General features: G+C 38.8%; 1 protein-coding gene across 2 annotated transcripts in view; it reads left to right on the top strand.

Annotated features, from left to right (window-relative positions):
* The window catches only part of PRKCZ (protein kinase C zeta), a 39,700-nt gene that overhangs the window by 15,986 nt on the left and 9,536 nt on the right, over nucleotides 1-14,178 (top strand). For both annotated transcript variants that reach the window (XM_048967522.1, XM_048967523.1), the window contains 11 exons: nucleotides 2,222-2,307; nucleotides 4,939-5,070; nucleotides 6,181-6,262; nucleotides 7,142-7,194; nucleotides 8,850-9,038; nucleotides 10,606-10,703; nucleotides 11,214-11,300; nucleotides 11,711-11,846; nucleotides 12,200-12,287; nucleotides 12,862-12,981; nucleotides 13,560-13,639. In XM_048967522.1, the coding sequence (XP_048823479.1) occupies nucleotides 2,222-2,307; nucleotides 4,939-5,070; nucleotides 6,181-6,262; nucleotides 7,142-7,194; nucleotides 8,850-9,038; nucleotides 10,606-10,703; nucleotides 11,214-11,300; nucleotides 11,711-11,846; nucleotides 12,200-12,287; nucleotides 12,862-12,981; nucleotides 13,560-13,639 (1,151 nt within the window). The remainder of the gene's footprint in view (nucleotides 1-2,221; nucleotides 2,308-4,938; nucleotides 5,071-6,180; nucleotides 6,263-7,141; nucleotides 7,195-8,849; nucleotides 9,039-10,605; nucleotides 10,704-11,213; nucleotides 11,301-11,710; nucleotides 11,847-12,199; nucleotides 12,288-12,861; nucleotides 12,982-13,559; nucleotides 13,640-14,178) is intronic.

Raw genomic sequence — 14,178 nt, 5'->3', positions numbered from 1 at the left:
GGTCTCTATTCCAAAACTCTGATCTTGGAGGTATATAAAGCTTGGGATGTTACAGACAGGGAGTGGGAATCGACCCCACACTCAATCAGTGGCTGTCGTCCCAAAGAAGTGGGGTGGGGGAGGGCATTGTACTTAAATGAAGCTGTATTAAATTAGCTGCTGTTAGACTGCTGCCTCCTAAGAATATGATATGAAATCCTGACTTAGAATTTAATATTTATCATTAATTAGGGAAGTGACTTGCTCCTTTATTTACAGACTTCATCAACACGAGCTGCTCGTTAACTTACCCGTCACTTACTATTCCTCGTGCTGGTGATAAGCTGCTGCTCAGAGCACAGATGTATGAGTTGTCTCCATATGGTGCTTTGTCTAATGAATCCATTAGCTGTCCTGGAGAAAATCTTAGAAGTTTTTTCTTCTTGGTGAAAAGTCATCCTACGAATGGTGGGACGGTTTTGGATTGATGTCTGTGTATGGTATATTTTGCAGTTGTATCAGGAAGATTTGTAGCTAATTACAGAGGATAGGTAGCATTTCACAAAGCAGTATTGAGCTTGTTTTGAGTAAAGGGAACTAAAGGTTGTTTTTACCTTGATAGCAAAGACTACAATTGTGCTATTGGATTTTCTGTGGTTCTAACTGTAACCTGAAGTCCAGACGTTTGGTTATAGAAAGCATGATTGGACCCTAATACACTCAGAGTCACATACAGGGAAGCTTGCTTTCATTGGTCCTAGCAATGACCTAGATAAAAATTACAGCCCACGTTGCCATTTGTAAGGTCTCATAAATGTGTGCGTCTTACTATTGTTGAAGTCTCAATGGGAGCTGTTTGTGCTTCCAAAGCTGTGTAGTTCTCTATGTCACTCCCTATGACACTGGTTTACTTGCTAATGTTTCATGTATGAAGTGGATAAAAAATATCCTGTATAAGCTGCCAACTGCTTTAAGTTGCATTATAGCTAGTGTAAATAGTGTGTTTGAAAAGGCATTCTGCTAGAGCTTTGTATAGGAAAATGTTACTTGTGTTACTGAAGATGATTTTAAAGCAGTGCTATCTAAGAAGTATTTTAGCTGCTTATTTTTCTTTGGAAGCTGTATGGTGCTGTGTTACCACTGAAAACGCTGCAAGATGCATTTCCTGGAAATGTTTACGGAGATGTCACGTGTGCCTCACTGTTAAAAATAGGTTTTCAACTTTGAGGTTTGCTCATAATGTGTGAACTTACATATTTGAACCTCTTAATAATTCAGCAGTTAGAACCATGCTATGATAGACTTCCAGTTTGGCTGCTCGTTAGCAAGGCTGCAGTGCCAGCTTTCACGTGACTGCTGAAATTGCTCACAGCTCCCCAGTCCATCTCTTCCCCATGTGTTTCCCTGCCAGGACCCACTGGTGCTGCTGCTCTGGGCAGCCCAGTGCTGCTCTCATCGAGGACCTGTTCTGTGTCGCCGTGCAGCTGTGAGCAGCTCAGCAGGACTGGTGCTGCACAATGAATTTTTCAGTACTTTGTACTTAATATCAAATTCTCTAAAGAGCCAGGCAAACATTGCACATATATGTGTGGAAAGTGGCAACAAAATGGAATTGGAGTAGGTGCTCAGTGCTGTTTTGCATGGCTTCTTGAAAGATCTGTCTTAAGCAGCTTAAATTATTTATTGTTGTCATGTTTGGACTGTATTCGAAATAATTGCGGCCCTGCGCTCAAGCCGTTTCCATAATGGAATAAACAGTTGTGGATAGCAGTTACTAACCAAGATAAAACTGAGGTCAAATAATGCAATGCTGCAGATCTGTGACATCTTCAACTCTTTAACTGCGCAGTGTTTGTAGCACCAGGCTCCTTCTCATGTGCATGTATGAGGTTGCCATGGTGGGATCCACACGGCAGTTTCCCTGCAGGAAGCTGTTCCTTTAACTGTCACCCGTCCTTCCTCCTCACCTGAGCTTGAACAGCACGCAGGCAGGAAACAAGATTAGGATCATGTGAAGAAAAAGAGACAGAGATGTAAAAAAGGGAGAGGCAGCCTGAGAGCACCTCCTGCAGAAGCTGTCATTAAGGCTGCCTTAAAAAAAACTAAACCGGCAGGGATCTTAGCTGTGCGTTGCTATTTAGAAAAGCAAGATTGTTTTAAGTCCCAACTTGCTTACCGTAGCGTGTCTGCTATTGCTGTGCAACCATGCTGCTGCTTTACACCTTCTTAATTTCTTTCTTAGAATCAATCTACCGACGTGGAGCCAGAAGATGGAGGAAGCTGTACCGAGTGAATGGGCATTTGTTTCAAGCCAAACGTTTTAACAGAGTGAGTACTGTTGTATAAAATGTAGGGTTTTGGTAATGCTCTGTGGTAATTGTTTTCTCAGTCCGTGCTCTCTGTATTTGAGTGGTGGAAAAAATAAAAGGAAAAGCAAGATGCTTATTGATGTGGCTTTTCAGTCTGCACAGCGTTATTCGGGTCAGAAAAATCGGAAGGCTCAGTCTATGAGTCTGATTGGTGGCAATTATTTTTAAAGTCTCTAAAAGCTGTTTCTGTGAATATTTAAACTCGTGGGCTCAATCAACCCATAGAGATTAAGCTGCCTGATTGCTGCGTGAGCTTTTGCCGTCAGTATATATTGTTATTTTTAGGTATTACAGCTCTTGATGTTAGCTTGAACTGTTTTGAATTGGTGGCATTACGTAATCTAATTAAGAGAAAAAAATCTGTGTTGAGCTAAAATACAAGTGCATTAAGAATCTGACTTAATCCACATGAGCTAGTGAATGTAGCTTTAAGGGTGAGGCTCCTCCTTGACTTTTATCCCATTATGTCAAAGTATTGCAGCACATACAAATGTCATGTACACTTTGGGGAACTGGATACAAAACAGAACAGTGAGGTGAGTTAACTGTCTTTTTCAGCAGAACTCTGTGAAATTTGTACTATTGCCTGGATGCTTTTTTTTCCTTAGTGTTCCTTATCCCAAATCTGCATTTTAATAGCAGGAAAAGCCCCTTCAAAGTCATTATTTTATTGGTGTCTATGTGAAACACAGGTTATTTATCTGCATTGGAGCAAGTGTTTGTGCACTGTACTGTTCCTATCTTATTTTTGTAATTCGTGGTATGAAACATTCCATAAATTTTGTTTGGTTTGTTTGTTTGGTACAGAGTTGAAACACTTAACTGTGGATGCATACATGCCATCTTAACAATCTACTGTTACTAATATAAATAATGAACTTTTGTAGAAATTGGGCTAATGATGAATAAACACATAATGAATTGGAAACTGTTAGCATACTTATTTGACTTTGCTATAACCATTCCTGTAGAAATTAAACCTTCTTAAGGCAGAGCACAGCATAAATCCAACTGAAGCTAGTAGTAACTAGTTGATGTGAATTTCAACTCATGATTGCCTGTAAATTTCAGTGTCATATTTCATAGTAACGTGTGCATTTTTGAACTAGATACCAAATTTTAACTGAATTTTCAGGATTGCAGTATGAATTTATGAATTCATTCACTTCTTGCAGTAGCTGTTTAAAACTCCCTCAGTTAATTCAAGTAAATGAACACATTTGAGCATTTAAGTGATTAGACTACAATATTGTTGATTATCATCTTGCTGAACGTGATGTGAAAGCCCACTGTTATTCCTATGGCTGTATGCATTTTGGGCAGGCACGAGGGATCCTTGTATTACTCACAGAATCTGACAGTTGCCCTTTTGTCTTTTTTTTTCCTGCTTGCCTGTATCTAACCAAATGAAATGAGATTTTCTCGTATGCTGTTTCCAAGCTGTAGGACATTTTATTTAGCCTTCAATATCACTGCTGCCAAACCCATACGAGGGTACTGAGGGCAGTCTGGTGCAGCAGGGTTTTTGAAAGAAGCGGCTGCAGATGTCCAAGGCTTACAGCCATGGCACTTTCTCTTGTTTGTTTTCCCCTGGACAGCATAGCTTGGATTTCTCCCAGTCAGGGAGTAGCTACATAGCTAAATGGAATGTAATTAAACTTCGTTTTCTACAGCTATTAAGATATGAGAGGCGATATAGAGAGCAGTTTCTTTTCAAAAAGCATCCAGTCTCTGATCATTATACTACTGGAAAGGATTCGTAGTAGTTTAATGCTTTTGGGCAGGGCACCATGTATGATTCATTAGTCTGAGGATCTGAATAACCACACTAACTGCAGTTTGCTGGGAGGAACAGACTTGTACTGTTCTGTGGCTTTGGGACAGTTGCAGAGTTCTAAGCCTGAAATGGGGGACGAGTGCAGGGCTGCCTAAGCAGGATGGTGGGCAGCGTTGTTACCCCACTGCAGTAATGACAGGAGAGAGTCTGCAGACAGTGAATAGTAAGCAAGTCAGCATTTGGCAACCTGTGTGCTGTGTATAGGGAGATAACTGAAGGTAGGTCACTTTTTGGCTTAAAAGGATCTGTTTGCAATTTGACAGTTTGGGCAAAGTGTATAAAATGACCACAGCACGCATACAGTGGAAAAACTACTTAAAGAGGTGCCTTGTTGAAGTCAGCAGCAGAATGTCTGACTTACTACTTTGTTCCTCATTTTAATTTAATTTATTCAGATGCCATTTCCAGACACGGAGAAAAAAGGCCATATATTTCAGGTATTAAATAATGCAACGTGCAGAGGTTTTAAATCAGACTTGATAGATAAGATTTTTAATTATGTTTTCCAGAGTTTCTACGTATGTTCTGCCTGAGAAGTATATAAATGCAGATGTAGGACAGTCTTCATATTTTGATTTGTGGAGTCCTGTATCATTTTTTGCCTGTTACGATACTTTTTTACACATGTGGCACAAATTCTGTTACACATCTGTTAGGAAGTGAATAGGGTGGGACCTGGTAGGGTGAGCGCTCTCTGCTAGCCTACAGGAGGGAATTGATAATGGAATTGATAATGTGCATTCTGCTTTCTAGAGAGCATACTGTGGCCAGTGCAGTGAAAGGATATGGGGTCTCAGCAGGCAAGGCTACAAGTGTATCAACTGCAAATTGTTGGTCCATAAACGTTGTCACATACTTGTTCCACTGACCTGCAAAAGGCATATGGTGAGTTTGTGTTGAAGTTTGTGTTCTGTCTAGAACTGGTATGTCTTACTGTGCCCTGTTCTGCTAATTGTAGATGTGCATCCGAAGTGATTAAACACTGTGTATGGCTGTAGATTCATAACATTTGGTGTTAATTGATTTTCACTTTCCAAAATGCCCACAGAGGATAAGCCTTTAGATTGTGAGCAGGAAAGTGAGAAAAGAAAACTTGAGATGTGACCAAGTGTGTGAGCAAGCTTGATTTTTGACTTTTCCTGTAGACAGTATTTCATCTTACAAATAGATAAAGAGCTGTCACTGACAATCCTAGTGTTTGTTTCCCAAAGGAATGTTTTAAGAACTAAGACACTCGCTTAGATCTTGTTGGCACCTCTGTGCTGGGTTTTGCCATCTGTTTCTCTAAGACATTTTGCTTTTCTAGTGGCATCCCTACCATCTTTCCCAGGTTTTAGATGTTAATCTGTGTCCCTGAAGTTTAGCCCTTCCATATTCTCAGCAGAGATTTTAACCAGTGCTTTACTTATTTTTTGCATCATTCTTTTTGCTAACTGGAAGCTTAAACCATTATTTTTTTCCTCACTGGTGTTAGATACAACTTACCTTGACATTATTAGATTTGCAGTTTATTTGTAAGTGTTCCTGTATGTGCTGGAGTCATCCTACGTGGTTCATAATGAGTTGTGGATGAGACCAGTGTCCAAACATAATATAATATCACTTGGTATTGTGATACTTACCAACTCATTTGATACCTTTGCATAATGAGTGAAAGAATATGCCTCTGCTCTAAAGTGAGTGCACAATATCATTTGGACATTTAATTTGTTGCAGTTCCACATAAAAGACTCAGAGAAGACTTGAGAAGAATTAGTTTGAACTTTGCAGTACAGTATACTAATTTCACATTTGGGAGATGAGTGGGCATCTGTTGTAGTTAGAAAGGACAATTGCAGTGTGTTGATATTCTGAAATACTTTCTGGAAATCCAGGTTTTTTTCTTGAAGCTACAAATGTAGGGTTCTTGTTGCAGTTATTTGGGAAGACGTTGTGGCCTAAGAGGGTCTGTATGAGCTGATGTTGTTTTCCTGTGTGATTTGTCTGTCTCCAAAGGATTCGGTCATGCCTTCCCAGGAACCTCAGTTAGGTGATAAAAATGATGAAGTTGACCTCCCTTCAGAAGAAAATGATGGAAGTGAGTATTCTTCTGTTAAGATGGAATTCCTGTTCTTCCTTATCTGTAGTATAGTTACAGTATTGTGACCTGAAAATCTGTGAGTGTCTTTGTTGCTTTAAAATCTTTTGCTCATTGGTAACTTTGCCTCCTCTGATATCCCTCACAGGATGAAATCTTTAACCTTGTTATTAGAGGTTGCAATTGTCTTTTCTGTGTTCATGACTGAAGAGTTAAGTAAGCTCTCTAGGTAAAGTTCTCTTCATACTTGCAAGTGTGGTGTGGTAGAGTGCATCTATGGACTGGAATAGTTGCTACACAGCCCGCTTTCCAGTGTGCCTGCTTTCTCAAAAGGTTACTTGGGGCTGATGAGCTCTAGTTTTGTCCCATGAACTTTGCTCATTAACAAGTTGATTACAATGAGTTTCCTTTAAGCATGTCATCTGATTCACGTTTATCCTCCACTCATATGTTTTGAAACCATTCCATAATATGAATTTAAGTGTGGATCTGCTGGCAACAGCAGATCTGACCTACAGTGTTAAGGTAAGTGCACCTCTGAGACTTTCTGAAGGCTTCCTAAATTGTGTGGAATTGGGATTATTCCTTCTAGGTCAATGCTTCCGTGGTTTAACCTGTTCTGGGTCTGGAGCTCATTTATCCTGCCTAATGTTCACTGATGAGTTCCTGGCTGTCTCAGAGTTGGTTATTTGCAGTGCCCTTGGTTAGGAGCTACTGTCAAGGCTGGAAGAATAGAGTAGAAAAACATGATCAACTGTCCCACAGTATTTATAGCAAACTGCTAACCCTTAAATACTGAATTATCTTACAATGTACCACTTTTTGAATTATTCCTAGTAAGGCCTTAATCACACTACTTCTGTTTGACATGTTTTCCAGTTCCTTACATTCCCTCAAACCGGAAGCATGACAGCATTAAAGATGACTCTGAGGTATGTTGTAAAATGACTTCTGTAATTCACTTCTACGTGTTCTTAATCATACACCTTTTATCAAATAGCTAATTAAATTTCAGCTGTTTGCTACCACTTAAATAAGAGGTCTGAATTTTCTTTCTGAAAATGATTTTAAAGCATGTTGTTGGATTCTTCTGATTTCTTCTGTATACAGCTCTTGTCATCTGAGTCATGATGTGAGAGAGAGGCTTTATCCCCTGCATTCACGCTGAAACAATACTGGTTCAGCAGATTGTTTGGCTGTATAGGTTCTTACAGCATGCAGTGGCTTTGACATTGTTGTCTGCCCTCTCTAATGGATGCACACCCCTTCTCACCCTAGGGCTACCTCTGCAGGCTAACATTAAGAGAGCTGGTTCAATCTGGTAGTACATTACCTATCCAGCTCTCTGGATAAGTAATAATTTACAGAGAGCTCCTGTGGAAATAAAAGTGAAGTACCATGTACTTAAGCCATTTTTTTTTTGGCTTTTGTAGAGGCTCTGACACAATCTCTTCATACTGTTATTCCCTTAAAGGAGTTGAATTCAAAAGGATTTTAAAAATGCTTCTGGCATATTTGAATTAAATGCACTTTACAGAACTGTAGCAGCTGATTTGTTATCCTGCTTCTAAACAAACCTGTACCTTCTTTCCTCTACCTCCACTACAATACTTGTCACTACTATTAATTTACACTTGAGTAGCTCTTGCTCTTGGGTAAGTGACTGCCTTATTTTCCATCATGTGCCTTTAGAATTTGTCTCAAATTCAGAGATGCCAAGACATGAGTTGTTGTTGTTGTCTGTGGTTTCTGCTATGGCAGTGCTCAGGTATACACTGTTTGAATTTAAATTTTGATGGATGCTCTTCTGAATTACAATCATCTGACTTTCTCGTCTTGCTTTTGAGCTTAACTAAAATAATTTAAGGTGTCTGCAAAGAGGATGTGGTATTCTGGTAGCTTTGTTGAATAGAATCTTTAAGCTCACAGCAATCTCTTCTAATAGCAGTCAATCCTAGATCAAGATTCTTGATATAAATAGTTGGTTCAGCAGAACACTGATCTGTCTGCAAATACTGTAGTGTGAGGTCAGATAAAAATAGGCAATAGAAGTGTGTCAAAGCATTGTGTATCCTGGTGAAATTTGGAAAGTCAAAATGTGTTGTGGATGTGAATCTTTAACTGCTTAATCTGTAGTGTTATATCACATAATTCCAGCAGATAGTTAAGATCAAGTTTATCTTTTAGAATTTAAAAACAGCATTCTTTGTGGCAGAATATTTTCTGCCAGTTCTCACATTTCAGAATATAAAAGATGGTCTTTGCTCAGTGTGAAGTATAAGTCAACATAGCCTAAAGTTTAAGGATGACTAAAATGTCACTTCTAAAAGCAATGCCTTCTGTTTTCCTGTAGGGAGTACTTGTATGATTCATTGAACAACTAGAGCAAGAACAAGAGAGCAAAACAGACACCAACAAAATATTTCTAAATAAGTTATTATCAGCCATTCAGATCTGTGTGACAGTGACAACAGCATGTAAACTCAGTGAGCTCTGTCCAGTGGTTAAAGACCTTTTGGCTGTGGTAGATGCTAGAAAGAGAAGATACGTTCATAACAGTTAACTACTTGTTTCTTTTTTTATACAGGATATCAAACCAGTCATTGATGGAATGGATGGAATTAAGATTTCTCAGGGGCTTGGGCTACAGGACTTTGATTTAATCAGAGTTATTGGACGTGGAAGCTATGCCAAAGTTCTTCTAGTTCGGTTAAAAAAGAATGATCAAATCTATGCGATGAAAGTAGTGAAAAAAGAATTGGTCCACGATGATGAGGTAAGCCTGTGACTGCATTCCACTGCATGTTTTGGAAACGTAGTGCTGTTTGTCAAACATCATTCAAATGAGAAGGCAGCAGAAGGCTTAGAAAGCAGTTCTGTCGTAGGAGTTTTACTAGCTTTTGAAGTCACCTGTCACTGTCTGCTTAAAGTGTAGCATCAAGATTCAATTTGAAATGTTTCTCATTTTGATAAAACTCATAAATTTGGTGGAATGCATGTGAAGAGTGTTCAAACAAGTGTGCTAATCCTTACAGTTACGTTCACTTAAAAGAAGGACAGAATAGATAAAGCGAATCCCAGCGAAGAAGGAAGGGAGGTTTGAGCCACCTGCAGTGCCACAGAGCTGGGATGTGCCATGTTAAGTAAAGGAGTGGGGGATGGGTTCACAGCCCACAGCCCTGCTCAGACAGTGCTCTGAGAGACCTTGCAGAACGATGCCATACGTTGTCAGGCTGCCAGCTTTGGTGGCACTCTGCAGTGTGACATGCTTGTGCAGGAGTGGCAGCACGTATGAAGAGCTGTATGAGCTGTGATACCAGAAGATGTTGGAAGAATATGAATTTTTCTAGGCTTGATCCTGTTAATGTTTGCTTACTATGTAGCACTGCTGTGTTGTATGAATGTACAAATATGATGAGCTTAGTTTGGGATCTCCTAAAGGAGAAATAATTGGTTAAAACAAGAAATGATCATGTTTCTTCAAAATGGAATGTGGCGTTCATATTTAGGCCCACATTTACCAGTCTGGAATGTAACTTCTTGAGGAGTGTTTAAATACAAACCTTTCAGATTTGGTTTTGTTGGTAATTGTTCTTGATTCCCTTCGAGACTCCAGTTACTCAGCCAGACGGGTTGTCCTGGAGTTGAAGTCTTTATTTCCCTTCATACAGTTCTTCACCAGTTGTTCTTGACAGGAAGGCCTGAATTCTCAGCAGCTGTCTTGGTTATCTCCAGATTGGCTGGAGAGCTGGAAGTACCTGTCAGAAATAGAGAATTCTTACTACTTGCATTCCTTGTTTGTTGGCAGGGTGCTGCTGAATGTTCATAGAGCAGAGTGTGGTCTGTGTAATGTCCTGTATCTACTGCTAGAACCGGTTGTCCATACATTTTAATTTCTTATGATTATAAGAAAAAATGATGAAATGCTTTCTTACGGGTCTGAATTTTGGTATTTTGGTACAAATACTTCACTGTTATCAGTCAAATTTTGTTACATTCTTGTATTGTATTGCAGTGTGTAGTCAGAACTTGTGTTGATGTATTAAAGGCAGTCTGTGATAATACTGAGGGTGATTTTGGTTGGACAAACTCGTCACATTTTGGTAACTGCATTGAGTGAATTTCAAGTATCAGATGAGCAAATGAAGCTCAGTTATTTAAACCCACTGAATAATTGAGCTGAAGTGTTTTCTGTTTTCCTCCAGTTTTAGTTTTTTAGCCTTTCTTAAGGACGTGTGAGAACACTATATACTAGGGAGGTTAGATGTAAACAATTTATTTTCTGGGAGTGTTCACAGTGGTTATCTGGTAGAAGTTCTGATTGTTCAATTGTTCTATTTCAGGATATTGATTGGGTACAGACAGAGAAACATGTGTTTGAACAGGCATCCAGCAACCCATTCCTGGTTGGTTTACATTCCTGCTTTCAAACAACGAGTCGGTAAGAAAGATCTGAAATTACAGTAATCATTGGACTAACTGCTTCTCGTAAAGGAAGTACAACCACTGCCATGGCAGCCAGAAAGCTTTGGAAGGGTTCCATTGCTTTACCAAGGCCAGTTCAGAGGGTGTAACTTAGTGCAGTGTGGAGCAAAATGCAGGGATTTCCTGCCCATAATATTAATCAAACACTGCTGTCTTTCGTACTGTTTCTGGTAGTACTGCAGTTTTCACAGTAGTGGACAATTGAATGAAATGTCCTCTTCCTGTTTAGTCTGGCTTTTCTTCATTTTTCTTTGCTTTCAAATAAAGGATGTGCTCCTGCTGATATGGGTCCAACAAGGATTCTTTTGGCTTCTTTCCTAATCTTAAGTAATTGTGGTAACCATAAGAAATATGCAAGTCAGATTCAAGAGTGGAAGTGAAGATGGATCAAATTGGAGGAATAGCAGTAGTTTTCTTCCTACTGAGAACTTGCTTGGAAGCCATTAATTGTGTTGTATACTTTCAGATTATTTCTTGTCATAGAGTATGTAAATGGAGGAGACCTTATGTTTCATATGCAGCGGCAAAGAAAACTTCCTGAAGAACATGCAAGGTATTTCACTAATCCAGCTGCCGTGGTTTTCCTTTGGTTATTTCATGTTGTATGAGATTCTTTAGGAAGTTTGTTCTGTAAGAGAATATGAATAGCCCAGGGGAAACAGAGGTCATTTTTAAAGATTGGAGTGTTGTGCTATGGTAAGAAATGTCAACTTTTTTAGATGTGATTTTTGATAATTAGCAAACCATTTCCATGTATTTCTATTTATTGCTTCATGTTCAGTTAACATTTCTTTGATATGTTGATAGATGATTAATAGAATTTAAAATTACATTTGCCATTCGTAGAGGAATGGTTTTACAATAAGAGTTCAATACCTTTGTGAACAAATGCAGCTTCCTTTGTGTCCTGTTCACAGAGACAAACTGGTTTTGTACAGTTTTTAAGATTTTTCTCTTTTTCAGGTTTTATGCTGCTGAAATTTGTATTGCTCTGAACTTCCTACATGAAAGAGGCATAATCTACAGAGATTTAAAACTAGACAATGTCCTTTTAGATGCAGAGGGTCATATCAAATTAACAGATTATGGCATGTGCAAGGTAAAATGTTCTTAGCTTTCTTTTCTCTTTTCTTTGTCACTCAGTAGTGTATTTCTCTGGTTAAGCTTTTAAGTCCAACACTGTACCTAGTGATATCAAGGGGAAACTGACAGAAGTTACCCTTTGCTTAACACCAGTGTTACTGAGCCCAGAATTGGTTGTGAAATAGCAACTTAATGCTGCAAAGTAGCTGAAGCATAGGACCAGATTTGTGACTTCTTCCTTCATGTTTTTTATGCCGATCACTTTGCTGGAGAGGAGTTGACCTTGACTAAGTTCATTTCTAATGTTCAGTTTTCTATCTCCAAAGTAGAGGTAAACTTCTAATTCTTTAAACTGCTTTACGTATGTAGGAAGGATTGGGCCCTGGTGACACTACGAGCACTTTCTGTGGAACACCAAATTACATTGCACCAGAAATCCTAAGGGGCGAAGAATATGGTAAGCTGAGACTGAGCAATTTGGTGTTACAACTGAGCACAAATCCAAGTTAAGAGTCATAGCTTTGTTCAAGTACTGTTGTTACAGGATTTCCTCATTTTTGTGCCATTATATGTTGAGGAAATTTAAATGCATGTTATACTGTATAAGTTTGCAAGAGAAAAACAACCTTTTAAGTTCAGAAGTCGTTCATTTTGGCTGGTTTTAAATCCTGCTTTCCCTGAACAATGCAGTGTTACTGTATAAAAATCAAGCCTCAACCCTTGATGTACTTGACACCCCAACTGCTATTGTTCCCCAGGCAAGGTTGTGGAATGCTGTGACGAAGTTCATTGTTTATGCAGAGTCAAAACTATAATCTTAACCAGTGTGTTGTTATAAACTGATCTGATCAGTAGGTTGGGTTGTGTACAGACACCTACACAATCTATATGGGTTGCTTTCGTGATCCAAATTCCTGTCAAGTCTCATGCATTGATACTGGTCATATAGAGCCAGACCATTAATCTTCGCATTATGAGAGAACCCTGAAATTGGAAGAGCAGCTTAAAATCTGCTGTGTAAACATTGGCAGGGTTCAGCGTGGACTGGTGGGCTCTTGGTGTATTGATGTTTGAAATGATGGCAGGAAGGTCTCCGTTTGATATCATTACTGACAATCCAGACATGAACACTGAAGATTACCTCTTCCAAGGTATGGTTTTTTCTTCTATGATTTCTCTTGGGGGGGAAAAATAATGAAAATCAACAGTTGCAGTAGGACACTTGGAATTGCCTTCTCTTTTCCTTTTCTCATCTCGCAGCTGCTAGCAGGTCTACAGTATATGAAGTATTTTTAAGGTTTCATCCTAGGTATTTATTTTATTGAACTGTGATGAAACAGCCTGGAATTAGGAACCTTTCTACAGATGATAAAAGCATGTCAAAGAACAGAAGTGAAGCCAACTAAGATTGTATGGAATTACGAATTATTGCTTAAAAGCAAACTTTTACTTGTGCTGAGGACACAAAATGTTTTATTCCCTGTTCGTGCCACAAATAAAAAGATCATGTAGCTAACATTTTTTTCTGCGATCTTGAAGTTTTGCTGCAGTAGTCTGTATTACTGTAACTCCTTATGTTCTAAAATGTATGTTAGTTTCCAAAATTACCAAATGTTCCCGTTTTTCAATTGGTAACATATCTGAACAATGTAGTGTTTGTGTTGAAATAATGGTCAATGTAACAAAACAAACAGAACCAACAGTATTACTGTTTTTAAACCTGTAACAGTTATCCTTGAGAAGCCAATCCGGATTCCAAGGTTCCTTTCTGTCAAGGCCTCCCATGTGTTAAAAGGATTTTTAAACAAGGTAAATGACATTCTCTTATTTTTAGCATCTAATATCTGGAAGTCAGCTTCCTGTTGAAAGGAATACGGTTAAGAAGTTAATCTGCTTACTATTAAGAAAATCTATAAAACCTTGACATCCTGTATGATTTAAAAAAGACCAACCAAACCACCACCACACAACTTGTTAGTTCTGAAGAACTCCCACATCAGACTTGTTTCAAAAGCCTGCCCTTAGTTAGAAGTTGTTATAGACATTTATAAACTCTTATCTGTGGTACCTAATGTTCATTGAATTAAGTTCATTGAAATCCATAGAGCCATCATCATTCAAATGGTGGGGAAAGGATATGAATTATATATTACTAAGTCTAATTATTATTGTCAGAAGTTGTAAAATACTTTGTTAAATAGAGCTTTTATGTGAACTCCAAAGAGAATGAAGGTGCTTTGGTAGCCATAGTATGTGCATGTTAACAGCTGTTTGTGTAGCAGTGGAGAATGCTGGTGATACAGATGGGGTTGGTGATACAGATGTGGGTGTAACTGGCTCAGTGTGTA

This window comes from Lagopus muta, chromosome 21 (genome assembly GCF_023343835.1).
Source record: "Lagopus muta isolate bLagMut1 chromosome 21, bLagMut1 primary, whole genome shotgun sequence".
Taxonomy (NCBI): domain Eukaryota; kingdom Metazoa; phylum Chordata; class Aves; order Galliformes; family Phasianidae; genus Lagopus; species Lagopus muta.
Note: the sequence above shows the minus strand (reverse complement) of the source record. Positions and strands in the feature narration are given on the sequence as shown.